We start from the raw sequence: 20,659 nt of genomic DNA on the forward strand, positions 1-20,659 counted from the left end.
AGGCTGTATCAGGGCATGCTGGGTGTTGTAGTTATCTAGTAACTAAATGCAACTTCCAGCATTTTCTGACACATAAATTAGAGTAAATAAAATGCACCACATAAACTGGAGGAGCAGAACCCCCCCCCCCCCCCCCCCAGTAACACAGCGGCGTCCAGTGGTTTCCAATCAAAAGACTCCATATATAAGTCCCTAAGTAGACTGAAAAATAGTGATTAAAATATTTTAAGTGCGTATATATGTGAATAAGCCCCTTTCCTAATAAAAGTTCTGATAATAAATGGTTCCGATAAAAACTACAGATCACGGCACATAAGATTACCCTCATACATCCCTGTATATGGAAAAATTGGAGTTATAGGGGTCAGATTAGGGGGGGGGGGGGTGCTAGCTACAGATCTCCCGCCGCTAATAGCCTGGCATGCTGTGATCACCGTGGCCACTAGTAAACCATTAGATCACCACTGTTAAAGTTGACAGCAGTGTCTAAAGGAATCTTATATCCATCCCTGGTGGTCTAGTGGGGTGGATCGTACTATTTTGGTTGAAATTATTTCATCTACCAGGAAAAGTGGATTTTCTTGAGGGACAAGTAGATTGTGTTCCGCTTTAGTCCCTTGGACAAGTAGTTTTTTTTTTTTTTTTTCACACCCCTGGGATTTGTTCTAAAGCCTTTTAGTTGTTTGAAAAGTTGCTTAAAAGTTGGCAGGCAGAGAACTCGTACATTTGTCTCAGAACACCACATCCCTGTCAGGCTTTTTGGGCAGCCTTTTTACTGCGGAGCTACTGCCAGTAAGCTGAAAGAACAATCCAGAGGGAAGCAAAGGAATTCCCTTTCCATTCAGAAGAGCAGAATAAGAATTTAGAATAGGAGACTACCCTACTTGGATGCTTACCTCCAGAAATATGCTAAGTGCTTATTTGCCTGGCTCCCATGGGGGTTTATTAATCATATTTTCTTCCTCTGCATTATAGGTTAAGTGGAACTTGATTAACTGTTTTCTCTTTGACAATTCTATAATGTTGACCCACCTAACAGGATAATCCTGTTACCTAATACTATGACAACAGAGCAAAACCCAATAAAATCACAACATAACTGCACTTTTGCCCTACAGGTGATAATGTCACTTTCCACCTTGTGAACACTGTTTTTTACATTGGCTCTTTACAATTTCTTTAGCGTCAGTTGTGCCATTAGTTTCAGTAATGCCACAATTTTTCCATGACTTAGTCATGGCTGTAAATGTTGCCACCCCTGAAATTTTTCAAGAAAGTGAAGTATTTCTCACAGAAAAGGATTGCAGTAACACTTGTTTTGCTATACACATGTTTATTCTCCTTGTGTGTATTGGAACTAAACCAAAAAAGGGAGGAAAAAAGCAAATTGGACATAATGTTACACCAATCTCCAAACAATGGGCTGGACAAAATTATTCGCACCCTTTCAAAATTGTGGAAAAATAAGATTGTTTCAAGCATGTGATGCTCCTTAAAACTCACATGGGGCAAGTAACAAGGGGTGTGGGCAATATAAAAATCACACCTGAAAGCAGATAAAAAGGAGAGAAGTTCACTTAGTTTTTGCATTGGGTGTCTGTGTGTGCCACACTAAGCATAGACAACAGAAAGGAGAAGAGAACTGTCTGAGGACTTGAGAACCAAAATTGTGGAAAAATATCAACAATCTCAAGGTTATAAATCCATCTCCAGAGATCAAGATTTGCCTTTGTCCATAGTACGCAACATTGTTAATAAGTTTGCAACCCATGGCACTGTAGCTAATCTCCCTGGGCATGGACATAAGAGAAAAATTGATGAAAGGTGTCAACGCAGGATAGTCTGGATGGTGGATAAGCAGCTCCAAACAAGTTCCAAAGATAGTCAAGCTGTCCTGCAGGCTCAGGGAGCATCAGTGTCAGCGCGAACTGTCCATTGACATTTAAATGAAATGAAATGTTATGGCAGGAGACCCAGGAGGACCCCACTGCTGAAGCAGAGATATAAAAAGCAAGACCACATTTTGCCAAAATGAACCTGAGTAAGCCAAAATCCTTCTGGGAAAATATCTTGTTGACAGATTAGACCAAGATAGAGCTTTTTGCTAAAGCACATCATTCTACTGTTTACCGAAAAGGGAATGAGGCCTACAAAGAAAAGAGTACATTACCTCCAGTGAAATATGGTGGAGGTTCAATTATGTTTTGGGGTTGTTTTGCTGCCTCTAGCACTGGGTGCCTTGAATGTGTGCAAGGCATCATCAAATCTGAGGATTACCAATGGATTTTGGGTCGCACTGAACAGCCCAGTGTCAGAAAGCTGGGTTTGCGTCTGAGATTTTGGGTCTTCCAGCAGGACAATGACCCCAAACATACGTCAAAAAGCACCCAGAAATGGATGCCAACAAAGCTCTGGAGAGTCCTGAAATGGCCAGCAATGAGTCCATATCTAAAACCCATTGTACACCTGTGGAGAGATCTTAACCTCTTAAGGACCATGGACGTGTATACACGTCCAATGGCCCTTAACCGGGTATGACGCGGGCTCCTGACTCGAGCCCGCGTCATACCGACTGGCCCCCAGCTGATTCCTGTAGCTGGGGGCCTGCGTTAATCGCCGACATGCGGCGATCGCCGTGGCCGGCTATTAACCCTTTAGATTGCCAAAGTTGACAGCGGCACCTAAAGGTGCCTGTATTCAGTCCCTGGTGGTCCAGCGCCCCCCCTCCGCAGCGCAATCGCGTCGGGGGGGGGGGGGGTGTAATCCACTGCTGAGGTAGCCTGAGGGCTTACCTCTCCTTCTGTGTCGGCTCCGGCTCTCTGATTGAAACAGCCTGGCAGGGTTAGGGTCATTCGAGCACAGAGCACGCAGATGAATGGGATTGTATGTAATCCCATTTATCTGTATGAGGAATCAAATGATTCCTCCTAAAAGTCCCCTAAAGGGACTAAAAATGTAGAAAGAAAAAGTTTAATAACACACACACACACATTAACCCCTTCCTTATTAAAAGTTTAAATCACCCCCCTTTTCCCAAATTCCATATAAAAATATAAACAATAAAAATAAACATATATGAGATCGCCGCGTGCGTAAATGTCCGAACTATAATAATATATCTTAAATTAAACCACATGGTCAATGGCGTACGCGTGAAAAAATTCCAAAGTCCAAAATAGCATATTTTTGGTCACTTTTAATACCATAAAAAAGGAAAAAAAGCGATCAAAACATCAGATCAAAACAAAAATAGTACCGTTTAAAACTTCGGATCACTGCGCAAAAAAATAAGCCCTTGTACCACCCTGTACACGGAAAAATAAAAAAGTTATAGGGGTCAGAATGACAATTTTAAACATATATATATATTTTCCTGCATGTAATTATAATTTTTTCCAAAAGAACGACAAAATCCAACATATATAAGTAGGGTATCATTTTAATCGTATGGACCTACAGAATAAAGATAAAGTGTAATTTTTACCGAAAAATGTACGGCGTAGAAAAAGAAGCCCCCAAAATTTACAAAATGGTGTTTTTTCTTCAATTTTGTCGCACAATGATTTTTTCCGTTTCGCCGTAGATTTTTGGGTAAAATGACTGATGTCATTACAAAGTAGAATTGGTGGCGCAAAAAATAAGCCCTCATATGGATTTTTTAGGTGCAAAATTGAAAGGGTTATGATTTAAAAGGTAAGGAGAAAAAAACGAAAGTGCAAAAACAGAAAAAACGCTTGGTCCTTAAGGGGGTTTAGTTGCAATGCACACTAAGGGAATAAACATGCTTATAGCAAAACGTGTTACTGCAGTCCTTTTCTGTGAGAAATTCTTAATTTTCTTGAAAAATGTCAGGGGTGCCATGACTGTAGAAGTGACATGGTGTCTCCATAAAGCCCTAGCCTACAGAAATTCTTGAATGCTGGCCTCCTAATTGAAGTCTTATCTAAACTCAACATTAAGAAACAATCTTTACATGTATGGGAATTTAACAGCAGATCATTCCTGGGTTTCCCAAATAGGCATGCTTTACCATTGTAACACTCACGTTTCAGAAGACAGGAACTCCGGTGGATGTGGATTCACTGGACCTGTGTGGCAGATGACTCGGACCGTACCAGGGAGCGGAGTCTAAGGTGCCGCTGGTTTTCACCAGAGCCTGCCGCAAAGCGGGATGGACTTGCTGCGGCAAGCGGCACCCAGGTCGCTACCCCTGGCATGGCTCGACCACACAGGTGGCCGAGGAGATGCAAGGCACAGGAGGGATAAGGCAGCTCGTAGTCAGGATAGCAGAAGGTCCAGGCAGGCAGCACAGTACCGTAGTCAGGACGTAGCAGGAGGTCAGTAGGCAGGCGGCAGAGGAGCAAGGTCAAGTCACAGCAAAGGATCAGATACACGGCAAGACAACTCTCAGGAATGCTTTCTCTCAGGCACAAAGCAACAAAGATCTGTCAGGGAAGTGAGGAGGGTGGAGGAATTTACACTAATGAGCGAACTGGCCCTTTAAATCTTAGCTCCAGCGCGCACGCCCTAGGGGACGGGGACACACGCGCTGGAGCAGAGAGGCAGAGGCGGGGCAGGTGGAGCTCCAAGTGAGTGACAGACTAGGGCTCTGTTCCATGATTGGGGTAATAGTACAAACACTAATGTAGCCTCCCCAGCTGTCTGCACACTCCTGCAGCCAGGGAATTACTACTCCCATCATGGAAACAAGTCTGTTCCATGATGGAAGTAGTAGTAGTCCTTTAGCACTGCAGGAATCTTCTGATTTCACCTCTTCTGAGCATGCTCAGAAGTAATAAAGGATATAATACACTAGGTACAAACGGATGACATAGGCTCAACCATTTGCCATAAACTTCAATGTTAATAATAACGGCCGTTAATTTACCCGTTTCTTGTGACTGAAAAAAAATTAGTGTATGTGCCTTTTTTTTCTTCCGTCACAAATAACGTCCGTTATTTATGACTGGCTAAAATGGGTCATAACAGATAATCAAAAAATCCCATAGACTTGAATGGGATTTTGTAACGGACGTTTAACTTCCATTATTGAGGGTTTTCTAACGGATGTTTATAACTGATCTTTTAACGGAACAACTTTATAGTGTGAAAGGGGCCTTACTTCTATTTAAAAATCTTAATCCTTCCAGTACTTAGCTGCTGTATGCTACAGAGGAAACTCTTTTCTTTTTAAATTTCTTTTCTGTCTGACAACAGTGCTCTCTGATACCTCTGTCCATGTCAGGAACTGTCCAGAGCAAGAGCAAATCCCCATATCAAACCTCTTCTGCTCTGGCGGTTTCTGACATGGACAAAGGTGTCAGCAGAGAGCACTGTGGTCAGACAGAAAATAAATTCCAAAAGAAAAGAACTTTCTGTGGAGCATACAGCAGCTGATAAGTACTGGAAGGATTAATATTTTTAAATAAAAGTAATTTACCAATCTGTTTAAACTGTTATCCACCATAACGTGATTTTAGTACGTACCTGGCAGACAGTAATGAACATGCTTAGGAACTATCTGCGCTTGTCTTGTGGCTAAATGGCTATGTTGTGAGATTACCATAAAACTGGGGCTATCTTTTTTTGAAGTGGTATTTTCTGTTTGAATTTTCTTCTTTTGCCTACAAATCCCCTAATTCCATTTTCCTCCCTCCCACACATCAGCCACCCCACCAATTGAAACATAAATGAGCTGCATCCATTCAAAAGACCTGTGGTTTTCAATCAGGGTGCCTACAGCTGTTGCATTAGTTGCAGATTAATCTCTCTCCCACCAAGCGATCGGTTCACCCATTGAAGCAGACAGGCTCCCTGTCATCAGCTGACTAGTGAGTCAGGTCCCTGCCATATTGCAACCTGGAAAAAATCTGAGACAACAGTCATTTTGTATGCTGTTAAAAATAAATATTGGGGTGAAAATCACATAAGAATTGTGAGAAAACCGTCACACACTCTCTGAAATGCTTGTTTTTATATGTATATCTTTTAGAGGCTTTTTTTGTTTGCAAGCTTTTTTTTAAAGCTTATTTGAAGCATAATAAGTAACATCACTACCTAAATACTACTGCGTGTATTTATTGTAATTCAATGGGGAATACATTTTAGGCATAAAATGTGTAATTTTAAAATAAATATAAGTAGTTTAAACTTTAAAATATGCCTACAAACGCGTAAATATAGCCCCAGGTTCTGTTTAGACAGAGGCCCAAATTTAACAATTAACGTGAAACAAATTATGTCTTGTTTTTGTCTCAGACAGATAGCAACCAGTCATGTCTCTGCTTTCATTTTACCGGAGCAATTTGTTACATTTCTGTTCCAGAGTCCCAGTTTGGAGCCTCCATTTATAGTTCTGCCATGATTAAAGGACATCTGCAGTGCTGGGCAAAAAAACTTATTTTTTACCTCCTTTAATAGGTCTTTGAAAGACCTTTCCAACGATGTCTCCCCCATCAAAATTGGCCCAGTCGTTCTCCCGTTATCAGCACACGAATTACGGAGGAGAAGTGAAAATAAAACTACATCTCCCATCATGCCTTGTGCTTACTTCCTGTAAGCTGCTGCCCTCCCCCTGTTCTATCCCCCCCGAGCAAATTATTATATTGTAATGCCCACATCTCCCTTCCCTATGCATACACCCTCCCCTTCTGCTCATCTCCCCCTCCCCATGCTGCTCCTGTCCAGTGATGAAGCAGCTGCCTCCGTGCTCCCTGTAGTGTGGACACTGGAGAGTGGATAGTGAAAGTAAAAATGGTAAAAAAACATAATTGTTTGTCTATAAAACTGTCCTGATAGGGGTCCCTCCATCTTTTTCACAACTACAACTCCAAGCATGCCCAGTTATTTTATATGCTGTTCGGGCATGCTGGGAATTCCAGTGGTGCCTTCAGCTGTTGCAAAACTACAAATCCCAGCATGCCCTGTCAGCTTTCTGCTGTTTGAGTGTATAAAGGAGTTGTAGTTCACCAACACCTCTACTGTATCAGGAGACTCCTGGGAGTTCTAGTTCACCAACACCTCTATTGTATCTCTGTAGTCTCCTGGGAGTTGTAGTTCACCAACACCTCTATTGTATCAGGAGTCTCCTGGGAGTTGTAGTTCACCAACACCTCTATTGTATCTCTGTAGTCTCCTGGGTGTTGTAGTTCACCAACACCTATATTGTATCTCTGTAGTCTCCTGGGAGTTGTAGTTCACCAACACCTATATTGTATCTCTGTAGTCTCCTGGCTGGGAGTTGTAGTTCACCAACACCTGTATTGTATCTCTGTAGTCTCCTGGGAGTTGTAGTTCACCAACACCTCTATTGTATCTCTGTAGTCTCCTGGGTGTTGTAGTTCACCAACACCTCTATTGTATCTCTGTAATCTCCTGGGAGTTGTAGTTCACAAACACCTCTATTGTATATCTGTAGTCTCCTGGGAGTTGTAGTTCATACACCAGTGTTTCCCAACCAGGGTGCCTCCAGATGTTGCAAAACTACTACTCCCAGCATTCCCTGGTTGGGAAACACTGGCATACACACACACATAACAGGGACTACAACTCCCAGCATGTGTCATCCAGTAGTCCCCCCCCCCCCTCACACACAGAATCAGTATGATATTTATTCCCTGTAGTCTATACACCACCAGCCCCTGCAGTGTAATATGTCTCCTTCACACACACGTCCTCCCCTCCCTGCTCTGTGGTTTGCTCTGTGTTTCCCCCATGAAAACTTGAAACCTCCCGGTGATATGTGAGGTCCTATGTAGACAGAGCAGGGGAGGGGGGAGGAGCTGTGGACGTCCTCATTCTCCCTCTGCTTGAATCTTACAGATAGGGGCGTTTCTGAGGATGAGCCTATGGCTGCCTCAGAAAGCACCCGGTCATGCATATGCATAAGCAGGGAGGAGCTGACAGAGGCTAGGGGGAGCACAAACACTGCTGGGAGGAAGAGATCTCCGTCCCAAGATGGCGGCTGCAATGTAATGAATAGGGGACGGACGCAGGACTACTGGGCTATGCTGGCAACTCTAATATCTCAGAAATGGCTGCATATAGGTAAATAGGACTAATTGACTGAATTGTATAGCTTTTGTTTGGGGGACATTTGGGCAGGGATTTTTGACCACTACAGTTGTCCTTTAACTGAAAGAAATGACAGCATGCTGTGCGATTCTTAAAGGAAAACTGTCATCCTGTTCACCCACATGAAACCCAATACACTGGGTTATAGTGTGGGTGAACAGAAGATTGATGCGGGGTCAGGGGGTTAAATACGTACCTTCAGTCTAACGCGGTGTCACTCCGAAGGTCTGCTTCTATCTTCTGTGACTTGCACACAGGAGGCGGGCCCAACGGGTGAATTTTGAATATTCAAGGTCGCTGGTCATGTGAGCGCTTGCGCCTACGCCTACTGAGCTCTTTTGTGACCAGCGATCATGAATATTCAAATTCACCCAGTGGGCCTGCCTCCAGTGCGCAAGTCACTGAAGATAGAAGCGGACATTCAGAGGGACACAGCGCCGGACTGAAGGTACGTATTTAACTCACTGACACCACATTGGTTTCCTGTCCACCTGCACTATAACCCAATGTATTGGGTTTAATGTGGGTAAACAGGATGACAGTTTAACTTTAATGTCAAAACAACACACACCACCTCAGAACCTGACACATATTTCAGAATGGTCCATCAGACAGATGTTGTCTATAGTTTAATGGGCCCGGCACTACCATCATGGGTTCTGTTGTTAAAGAATTCACAACGGCAGTGTTAACAGAGCCATACCTGTATAAAAGGTAGGCACAAAAAAAATCTATGATGATTACTATTTCAAGGTCTTCGCATCAGCTAATGGATATTTCCAGTTGTCAGCTCCCATTTTAAGAACGGTTTTCTTTCTATGTTCTATTGGATACTGTTCTCCACCTGTTTATTATATGCTTCTTACAACACATTCATATGTGGTTTTCATAGAGATCACATTGTTACAGTAAATCTGTGACCGTTCGCTTTCTAAATTATTGAGTATGCGATCATCTATTATCTTTATGATGTTAAGTATTTTCTTGGCAGATTTCCTAATCTTCCCACTTTTATTAAATATCCCATGACAATTTTGGTTTTCTGTCCTGGGAATTTTCCTGGTATGGTTAATGCTACCCAAAACTTGGTGTTATTTTTATATTTAAAGGCTTAGCATCTAAATTCTCTGGTTTAGATGACATTTTTATTGTGTTGCTGTAGAAACATTGTTTTGGAATTTTCAGTAATAAGATGGAGGCAGGACTATTGACGGTTGTTGACATAGTTACTATAGATACCAAGATATTAGAATGCACTTTGACATTTAAGCATAAGTACAATGTATATTAGGACAATTTATACTTGTAAGCATCATTAGGAGTCCTTTAGAGCCATGATCATTTATTCTATTATTTCCCATGACTGTAAAATCTAATAATCTGTGTTTCAGTTTAACCCCCCCAAAGTCCTTTTTATATTTATCTGTAAGTTGGGTCTTTAGAAGTGTTGTGGAATGTTTTTGTCCTCTAGCTGGAGAAGATCAAAACAAGTCCTTCCCAATTTTCCAAAATACCAGTTTCATATAAAGACTTGGATGGGTAGTGGCAAGACGAAGGAGACAAAAAGGTTATTTCCTAAAGGTAGCCATATCATTTCAACAACTGTGCATTCACACCACGGTTCTTTCTTACGAGACCGCATCCAGCTGGGAGATGGGGAAAACCGGGTGCTCCCGTATCCCAATTGGACCCGGCCCACACCTCACTCATATGAATGAGTTGACTGGAGTCAGATAGTGAATTCGGCCAGCTCATTTTTGCCCCGTATCCGATTTTGTGACCAGACTGAAAACCGTAGTGAAAGGAAATACGCCTGTGTGAAAGTACCCTTAGGCTATGTTCACACGGCGGGATTTCTGTAATTCTGTTCAAATTACCTTCTGCAAAGCTTCTTGCAGATTTATTGCAGTTTTTGGGAATTTTTGTGCGCACAAAACACAGAATTCCGCTGAAATTCAGAGCCCCATTGACTTCAATAGGATTCCGCTGTGAAATACAGCAAAATTAAAGACCGGTCTTTTATTTTTGTAAAATGCGGAAATTATGGTGTGTGAATGGGACAGTGAAATCAAATTGAGCATAATAAATTTAGTCAGAATTTCTGGCTGAATTATTCTGCAAAAATCCTACTCTGTAAACATAGCCACATCTTTTCTAGTACTATCCTGTCTTTTTAAATTGTTTGCCTTTATTATAGCCTTGCAGTTGGCTGCCAGGATTCTTTTTCCAACATTTGGAAATCAACAAAGACCCCTCTATATCTGGATAAATATCCACGGATGACCACATATATAGATTGCTGGAGCTTGCGTCCTTGATACACCAGCCACAAAATGTATTCAGACCCATGGATTGAATGGCTACCATGGATTGAATGGCTACCATGGATTGAATATTGACATTTTTGACACCCTCTCCCCCTCACTTCCCCAAGTGCACTCCTAATATGTGATTTAGCTGCTCCTGGCTGAGTCAAGGTGTTTTATCTACTGCCTCTTATCTCCACTGCTCCCAGTGTGTTCCCCCTCCACATTCTGTTTCTGGAGGGATTGTGTTTCACAAACTGGGCAGCAGATAAATAAGCATCAGTAAACAGCTAAAAAGCAACACAAACTGAGTAATTACATCACAGCATTATACCTTGCATTAGTATGGCTTGCAGAGAGCTTTAAGTAGAAGCAGTGTACAAAAGAAGTGAGGAATCTTGGAAACTGTTGTCCTTTTACATTGTTCCACCCACAGAAAACCCTGGCATCATCAAAAGTAAGTTGCAGAACAGAGCTGATTATGTCTGAGCTATGTTGGCATCTACTTGTGAAAAGACACACACACAATTTTCTGTATTCCTTTTATTACTTTAAAAACCTGTGTACCTTATATGATAAGGGCTAGAAAGGTTTGCTTTCCTTTATTTCTTACAAGATACTTTTGTCTGACTCCTTCCAGTCAGATTAAGCAAGACAGATCTGGATGTGCCCCGTGGAAAAACCAGTTACCACGAAGACAGTTGGGATTTTTTTTTCACAGTAGCCAAACAAAGCATGCTGTAATATCCAGTTTTAACCAGAGTTTGAGTTTGTTGGAGATTTGGCAAATGAACAAATGAATTACCAAATTGTCTTGTAGTATTTCACCACTTTTTTACAAGTGAGTATGCATAATATGCCAAGCAAGTGGTTTCCTAGGAGCCATACTGCTGTGCCCATATGTAAGTGCCTTTGGTCAAACTCTTATGTTTCCTAGAATATCACTGATACTAGATTGTGTTGTCCTGTGTGTAAATTGTCTGTTTGTAGCAAGTATGTTATTTTGTATTGCTAGGTCATATAGCAGGCTGTGCTTTTCAATATGTTAAGGATGAAAATAAATCCATAATACTTTAAACCTATGGGAGGAATTTATCATTTGCTTAGTTTCTTGTGCCACGCAAATGTTCCTGAAGCTATTAAACACTGTTTTTCCTAGTGTGTAATTTATCATTAGTTGGATGCCTCATCTAGTTCATGGTCTGTGCACCAATAGTACATAAACAAATTAATACACAATTCCTTACATTTGGCTTGAAAATAAACCACCTCTAGTGTGGCATCAGAATGCGACTATTTTGCGGTAAAACTTTTCAAGTTTAATTTCATAAATTCAGCACATATTATAGACCCTGTCAATAAACACTTCAGGACACTACTATGTGTGGTCCCTCTGCTGTGACAAATTGCGACTTTTGTAAGCCATGTTAGGGCTGGTGCAGATTTGCGACACATTAAAGGAGAACTCCAGAACATAAAAATTGTCCCCCATAGTGCCGGCTGTAAACAAATAAAGATGTACATAACTTCCTCCGCTCCCCCGGGGCCTCCGGTAACCGGCTCCGGTCTCCGCCTCGATCCACTTCCTGGTTGCCGGTGGTCAGATGAATCAGCCAATCACCAGCCGCAGCGCAGTCAGACTCGGCCGGCGATAGGCTGAGCGGCAGTGTGACGTTTTCGGCCCCTGCCGCAGTTGCCTGTGTAGTGAAGAATTTTGTGTCCTGAAGCGTTTTCACACTTCCGTTCTGCCTATCGCCGGCGAGTCGGACTGCACTGCGGCTGGTGATTGACTGATTCATCCGACAACCAGGAAGCGGATCGCGGCGGAGACCGGAGCCGGCAGTATGGGCGACAATTTTTATATTCCGGAGTTCTCCTTTAAGGGCTTTGCGACTTTTCACCAATATTTGCACATGATAAATCCATGACCTCTGCTGAAAAACAACTTGATTTTGACATACTTACACAATCGTGAGAAATTTGACAAACTACAAATTTAGAGCAAAAATACAATACAAATACAAGGATAATAGCCGAGATTTATCAAACTGTGTGTGAGAAAAAATAGAGGGATTTTCCCACAGCAACCAATCACAGCTTAGGTAACAAGCTCTGGTAAAATGAAAGCTGAGCTGTGATTGGCTGCTGTGGGAAAATCACTCAATTTTTTCTCTCACAGTTTGAAAAATCTGAGCCAAAATTCCGATATATTTGTGATCACTTGCTTATAATTTTGCATAGCCTGAATAGAAGCCGTGAAAACAAAATGGTAGAAACTTTCAAATGGCCTATGAAAGAGTTGCATTATTTTTCCTTGTTAGGCTGGGTTCACACCACCTTTTTGCAACACAGTTCCCGTATACGTTTTCACTTTGAAAACCGTACGGAACCGTATTAAAAACAGTATGCATTGACTCTCCATTGAAAACCGTATGCCAAAAGATGCATCAGGTTGTGTCCGTTTTGCATCCTGTGCAGTTTTGTCAGTTTTTTTTTCCTGTACCCAAAACCGTAGTCTACCAGCGTTTTTGGTTCGGGTGAAAAACTCTATTGAAACGTATATGCTTTTTTATAACATGAGTCAATGGGAACCGTAGAAAACCATATGTGCGTACGGTTCCATCCGGTTTTCACCATCCGGTTTTTTACTGTGCAGAGTTTTTTTTTTCTTGGAATTTCAATCAAACAAGCAAAACTTTATTCATAATGGAATGAAGTTAAAAACGTGTGCGGATTTTTCTTTAAAAAAAACAGATGCAACCAGACATCATTTTTCAAACCATATTCGGTTTTCAACTGTATACGGATTAAAATTCAGTTAGTCTGGTTTTGAGGAATCCGTTTTTTTGTTTTTTTTTATCAAAAACCTGATACGGGAACTGTATTGCAAAAACGTGGTGTGAACCCAGCCTTCGATTTATTGGAACAAAAAAATTGGTTGTGAAGTTGAACATGGCCTGAAAGAACGAGGGATAAATCCCCTGTGTAAAATGTGACAGTGACAAAGTATCCTTCAGGTCCTCATGCCCATCATTTATAGAAGTGAAAGCTAATATAATTTTATCTATTAGATATTATTACCAGCTCCATTATTCATGAAGTGCTCTCTGCTATGTAAAGGAGTAGTGATCTCCAGGCTTTACTTTGCAATCACAGATCAGTACAGAAGCTACATACCATGACTCTATTCTTGGCAGTAGGGTCAGAGGCACAGTACGTTTAACCCCTTAAGGACCGAGCCCTTTTTCACCTTAAGGACCGGAGCGTTTTTTGCAATTCTGACCACTGTCATTTTAAACATTAATAACTCTGGAATGCTTTTAGTTATCATTCTGATTCCGAGAGAGTTTTTTCGTGACACATTCTACTTTAACTTAGTGGTAAAATTTTATGGTAACTTGCATCCTTTCTTGGTGAAAAATCACCAAATTTGATGAAAAAAATGAAAATTTTGCATTTTTCTAACTTTGAAGCTCTCTGCTTGTAAGGAAAATGGATATTCAAAATTTTTTTTTTTGGGGTTCACATATACAATATGTCTACTTTATGTTTGCATCATAAAATTTATGAGTTTTTACTTTTGGAAGACACCAGAGGGCTTCAAAGTTCAGCAGCAATTTTGAAATTTTTCACAAAATTTTCTATTTTTCATGGACCAGTTCACGTTTGAAGTGGATTTGAAGGGTCTTCATATTAGAAATACCCCATAAAAGACCCCATTATAAAAACTACACCCCCCAAAGTATTCAAAATGACATTCAGTAAGTGTATTAACCCTTTAGGTGTTTCACAGGAATAGCAGCAAAGTGAAGGAGAAAATTCAAAATCTTCATTTTTTACACATGTTCTTGTAGACCCAATTTTTGAATTTTTGCAAGGGATAAAAAGGAGAAAATTTTTACTTGTAATTGAAACCCAATTTCTCTCGAGTAAGCACATACCTCATATGTCTATGTTAATTGTTCAGCGGGCGCAGTAGAGGGCTCAGAAGGGAAGGAGCGTCAAATGATTTTTGGGGGGCATGTCACCTTTAGGAAGCCCCTATGGTGCCAGAACAGCAAAAAAAACACACATGGCATACCATTTTGGAAACTAGACTCCTCAGGGAACGTAACAAGGGGTAAAGTGAACCTTAATACCCCACAGGTGTTTCACGACTTTTGCATATGTAAAAAAATTTTTTTTTTTTTACCTAAAATGCTTGGTTTTCCCAAAATTTTACATTTTTAAAAAGTGTAATAGCAGAAAATACCCCCCAAAATTTGAAACCCAATTTCTCCCGATTCAGAAAACACCCCATATGGGGGTGAAAATTGCTCTGCTGGCGCACTACAGGTCTCAGAAGAGAAGGAGTCACATTTGGCTTTTTGAAAGCAAATTTTGCTCTGGGGGCATGCCGCATTTAGGAAGCCCCTATGGTGCCAGAACAGCAAAAAAAAAACACATGGCATACCATTTTGGAAACTAGACCCCTCGGGGAACGTAACAAGGGGTAATGTCAACCTTAATACCCTACAGGTGTTTCATGACTTTTGTATATGTAAAAAAAATTTTTTTTTTTTTTACCTAAAATGCTTGTTTTCCCAAAAATTTAAAATTTTTTAAAAGGGTAATAGCAGAAAATACCCCACAAAATTTGAAGCCCAATTTCTCCCGAGTACGGCGATACCCCATATGTGGCCCTAAACTGTTGCCTTGAAATACGACAGGGCTCCAAAGTGAGAGCGCCATGCGCATTTGAGGCCTAAATTAGGGATTGCATAGGGGTGCACATAGGGGTATTCTACACCAGTGATTCCCAAACAGGGTGCCTCCAGCTGTTGTAAAACTCCCAGCATGCTTGGACAGTCAGTGGCTATCTGGCAATACTGGGAGTAGTTGTTTTGCAACAGCTGGAGGCTCCGTTTTGGAAACAGTGGCGTACCAGACGTTTTTCACAGTAGTTTCTCGCTGGCAGTTTGAGCTGCGACAGAAAATTTGCCGCAGCTCAAACTTGCAGCCGGATACTTACTGTAATCCTCCGCCCATGTGAGTGTACCCTGTACGTTCACATTGGGGGGGGGGGTTGGAGAAACATCCAGCTGTTGCAAAACTACAACTCCAAGCATGTACGGTCTATCAGTGCATGCTGGGAGTTGTAGTTTTGCAACAGCTGGAGACACACAGGTTGTGAAACACCGAGTTTGGTAACAAACTCAGTGTTTTGCAACCAGTGTGCCTTCAGCTGTTACAAAAGCTACAAACCCCAGCATGTACGGACAGCGGAAGGGCATGCTGGGTCTTGTAGTTATGCAACAGCCGGAGGCATACTACATTGGCTGGGGATGCTGGGGATTGTAGTTATGCAACAGCTGGAGACACACTGGTTTACTACTTAACTCAGTGTGCCTTCAGCTGTTGCAAAACTACAACTCTCAGCAGTCACCGACAGCCAACGGGCATGCTGGGAGTTGTAGTTATGCAACCACCAGATGCACCACTACAACTCACAGCATGCACTTTAGCTGATTGTGCAAGCTGGGAGTTGTAGTTACACAACAGCTGAAGGTACACTTTTACATAGAAAGAATGTGCCTTCAGCTGTTGCAAAACTACAAGTCCCAGCATGCCCATAAGGGCATGCTGGGAGTTGTGGTGGTCTGCCTCCTGCTGTTGCATAACTACAGCTCCCAGCATGCCCTTGTTGCATGCTGGGAGCTGTTGCTAAGCAACAGCAGGAGGCTGTCACTCACCTCCAACGATCCAGCCGCACAGGTCAGTCCCTCGTCGTCGCCGCCGCTGCTCCTGGGGCCCCGATCCCAACAGGGATGCCGGGGATCGGGGTCCCCAGTACCGGGGGTCGTCTTCCCGCACCTGCTCACGTCCTCCGGAAGAGGGGCGGAGCGGGTTGCGGGAGTGACACCCGCAGCAGGCGCCCTGATTGGTCGGCCGGTAATCCTCACACCTCACCTCACCCCTGCTGGCTCTGGCTGTTCGGGGCCGTCTCTGACGGCCCCGATCAGCCAGTAATTCCGGGTCATCGGGTCACTGGAGACCCGATTGACCCGGAATCTGCCGCAGATCGCTGGACTGAATTGTCCAGCGATCTGCGGCAATCGCCGACATGGGGGGACATAATGACCCCCCTGGGCGATATGCCGGGATGCCTGCTGAACGATTTCAGCAGGCATCCGGCTCCGGCTCCCCTCCGGCTAGCGGTGGGGGCCGGAAATGCTCAGGGCGTATCCATACGCCCTCGGTCCTTAAGGACTTGGAAACGGGGGCGTATGGATACGCCCTATGTCCTTAAGGGGTTAAAGGGGTACTCCACTGGAAAACTTTATTTTTTTTTTTAAATGAACTGGTGCCAGAAAATCAAAGAGATTTGTAAATTACTTCTATTTAAAAATCTTAACCCTTCCAGTACTTAGCTGCTGTATGTTCCAGAGGAAGTTTTCTTTTTGAATTTCCTTTCTGTCTGACCACTGTGCTCTCTGCTAACACCTCTGTCCATTTTAGGAACTGTCCAGAGTAGGAGCAAATCCCCATAGCAAACATTTCCTGCTCTTGACAGTTCCTGACATGGACAGTGGTGTCAGCAGAGAGCACTGTGGTCAGACAGAAAAGAAACTCAAAATGAAAAGAACTTCCCCTGGAACATACAGCAGCTGATAAGTACTGGAAGGGTTAAGATTTTTAAATAGAAGCTATTTACAGATCTGTTTAACTTTCTGGCACCAGTTTATTTAAAAAAAAAAATGTTTTCCAGGGGAGTACCCCTTTTAAGATGTATAAGGAGGATAAAAATGAGCAGTCTTTATTTAGGATGGAAGAAAAGGACATTGCCTGATCACGTAAAGGGGTTATGTTGCTAAATAGATGATTTCTGTCATGTACATGATAAAGGGACGTAAGGCACTATTCAAAAGTTATAGCACCTCTCTCTCTCAAAATTTGGGACCCCTGTGTATCTATCCCTCATGTGGCATCTTAAAGGAGTAGTCTCATAAAAAAAGTAACCCCTATCTGCAGGGGGGTTCCAAGCACTGGGGCTCCTGTGATCTCCTGTACAAGGCCTTGGCTCTTCCCTGGAGTGGCGCATCACAACCCTCACCCGAAGCAGGGGCCACCACACCCCCTCCCTATATCTCTATGGGAGAGCCGAAGATAGCTGAACGGCTCTCCCATAGAGAGATATGGAGGGAGTGTGGCAGCCCCGGGGAGAGCTGGGGCCATCGTACAGGAGATCGCTTTGTACAGTCACTACAACTGTAAAAATTACGTTCAACAGTTTTCACCTTTTTATATGGCACCACCCAAAGTTATGAGTGTAACATATCCGCAACAGAGACAATCTTATATTTTAGTATTCATTACCCACAGACCTAGCAACAGATAGTATTCACAGCCTTTTTTCAGGATATTGTATCTAGCCCTATCGCAGTGCTCAGGGATAGGAATTTATCACCTTCTTTTATTAACTTGTTATATCATAGTTATGTATCTCTCATATCTTTATAAATAGTCCGTCTACCAGCTTCTTCTTTTTTTCATATTTAGCTTAACAAATATGAAATAACTTTGCTACAGTCTAGAGTTTTTAGAGTGTGGAGGAAAACCCTAAAGTGAAGCCCCTCACATGGTACTCTTTTCACGCACGCTGAGCAGTTTCCTAAATCACTGATAGGATTATTAGATAAAATTAGGAATGAAGAATCGCACTTCCTGGAGTGCTTAACTGAAGAATACATAGCTGTGGTTTTCAGATATCGTTAAGTGATTACTTAGTTGGGTTGCCTACACTGGTGTTGGTTTATTTCTCAGTGACTTTTCCATGTTTTTAAAGAAACATGGGAAGCTTTCCCTTTAGAACAAATTTTAGGTTACTGTGGAGGGGACAGCCTAAGATTATACCAAGGATAGAGTCATATTTGATGGTGAGACCGCTAACAATTATCAATGTTTTCCATGTATACTGATATTGCTGTTAAACATATGATCATATATATCATATAGTCATAGATAGACATGATATCTAGAGACATTTACAGTTTATAACAGTGTGCATGTCAACTATGGAGATGAGTTCTTCACATACTTAGACACTCCCTCTTCTTTAAATAGTGATTGTCTGTTTGCTGCAGAAAAGTCTATAGAAATAGCTTTCTGCTTGTCTTGGAAACTCTCTGCAGTAGCATGGCAGTATACCTGAGAACATTTCTTTTGCAAGAGAAGGGACTAGATTGTCAGCTGCCAGAAGAGGAAGGAGACTAATGCGGCCCAGAACCATTCACATCATTAGCCACAACACCAAAAGGGCCCCTAATTACAAAATGTTATTTTTATAATAGAAATACTGTACATCTCTTTAAAACTTCTATTTGGAGCATTTCTATACTTTTGGTGTGAAAATGATTCATGTGATAACCCCTTTAACTTGACTGCTTTCTCTTACACCAGCAGTAGTACCTCCGTGTCCTCCTATATAAAATGTACAACCATGTAAATACAGTGGTTGAATTTTATAAACGCTGTGGAAACAAGTTAAATTTGCATTTGAATAAATTGCATTCCTGTAGAAATCATTTTATCGGCTGGTTTAGAATATGTGCACACTGAGGAAATTGAGAAGGAAAATGTTCTTGCCAAATCAGAAATACTCTTTCTGCGCCATTCTTATTGGAAGGCTCATTCCAGAGGAAATTCATGCTGATTTTGTGTTACATGTAAATATAGCTTGTTGTCTTGCTTCACAGTGAACATTAACTTATCAGCAGATATATGCAGTTGCTTTATCTGTGAACATTACTTTATACAGTAACATGACATTTTACAACCTCATGATATATGAATAGGCATATATACTATGTCTAACTTATATTCCTTTTTTTTTCTTCAGGATTTAAGTGCCCAGTCTGCTCAAAATTCATTCCTACTGACGAAATGGATTTGCACCTTGTGATGTGCTTAACAAAACCAAGAATAACTTATAATGGTAAGTACCACTAATTTGTTTTTCAAATGGAGCTCACCATTAAATTGTTTATTTATTTATTTTTTGGCATTAACTCGGGATGTGCTATAAATGTTGTAGATGATAGAAGTAGACCTAGCATAAAAGGGGTACTCTGGTGGAAAACATTTTTTTTTTTTTAATCAACTGGTGCCAGAAAGTTAAACAGATTTGTAAATGACTTCTATTAAAAATCTTTACTCTCCAGTACTTTTTAGCAGCTGTATGCTACATTGGAAATAATTTTATTTTTTTTTTTAAGTATTTATTTAAGCTTTGCAAATTTCAATAACAAACACCGCCAACATGGCGAAATAAGAACAATCACAGACAATAGCACCTCCGAGAGGTCCCAGAAACCAGCCCATCACCATCATAAGGAGAAAAGTGCAGCAAAATGGGTACCAATGTAACAGAAGAGCAACTCTGAGACCCAACAGAAGGAAGCCCACACAGACAGACAACCAGACATACTACAAACACACTTCCAACTTCAGAAGCTAATAACTATTGGAAGGATTAAGATTTTTTAATAGAAGTAATTTACAAATCTGTTTAACTTTCCGGAGCCAGTTGATATATAAAAAAAAGTTTTGGCCTGGAATTCCCCTTTAAAGGGGTACTCCACCCTGAGGCATCTTATCCCCTATCCAAGGATAGGGGATAAGATGTCTGATCGCAGGGGTCCCGCTGCTGGGGGCCCCCACGATCTCTCCTGCAGCACCCCGAGTCATCAGCTCTCCGGAGCGAAGTTTGCTCCAAAGCTCCAGGGGCCGGCAGTTTGTGATGTCATGGCTCCGCCCCCTCACACCCAAGCAAGTCATTGGGAGGAGGTGTGGTAAGTCACGCCCCCTCCCATAGACTTGCATTAATGGGGCGGGATGTGATGCCATGAGGGGGCGGAGCCATGATGTCATGAACCGCCAGTCCCTGTATCGGCAGTCATCAGCCACTGAGCAAACCTAGCTCCGGAGAGCTGATGACTCGGGGGGGGGGGGGCTACAGTAGAGATCTCGGGGTCCCCATGAGCAGGACCCCTGCAATCAGACATCTTATCCCCTATCAGTGGATAGGGGGTAAGATGTCTGGTGGCGGAGTACCCCTTTTACACTTTTGGACAATCCATTTTAGTGATGTTGGCTCTGTGGAGGGCACTTGTTTATATATTTTATTTTTTTTATTTTTTTTTTTAATCTTATTTACTTTCAGTGGTTGATATGGGTAAATATCAGCAACACAAACTTTTGTAGGAGCATTTCTGATTATTACCACTTGATAAGCTAAAACA

General features: G+C 41.9%; 1 protein-coding gene across 2 annotated transcripts in view; it reads left to right on the forward strand.

Moving 5' to 3' along the window:
• Positions 1–20,659, forward strand: part of ZNRF2 (zinc and ring finger 2) — a 163,117-nt gene that overhangs the window by 99,102 nt on the left and 43,356 nt on the right. For both annotated transcript variants that reach the window (XM_056520697.1, XM_056520696.1), the window contains exon 2: positions 19,258–19,353. In XM_056520697.1, coding sequence (XP_056376672.1) covers positions 19,258–19,353 — 96 coding nt within the window. The remainder of the gene's footprint in view (positions 1–19,257; positions 19,354–20,659) is intronic.

This window comes from Hyla sarda, chromosome 5, assembly GCF_029499605.1.
Source record: "Hyla sarda isolate aHylSar1 chromosome 5, aHylSar1.hap1, whole genome shotgun sequence".
NCBI lineage: Eukaryota > Metazoa > Chordata > Amphibia > Anura > Hylidae > Hyla > Hyla sarda.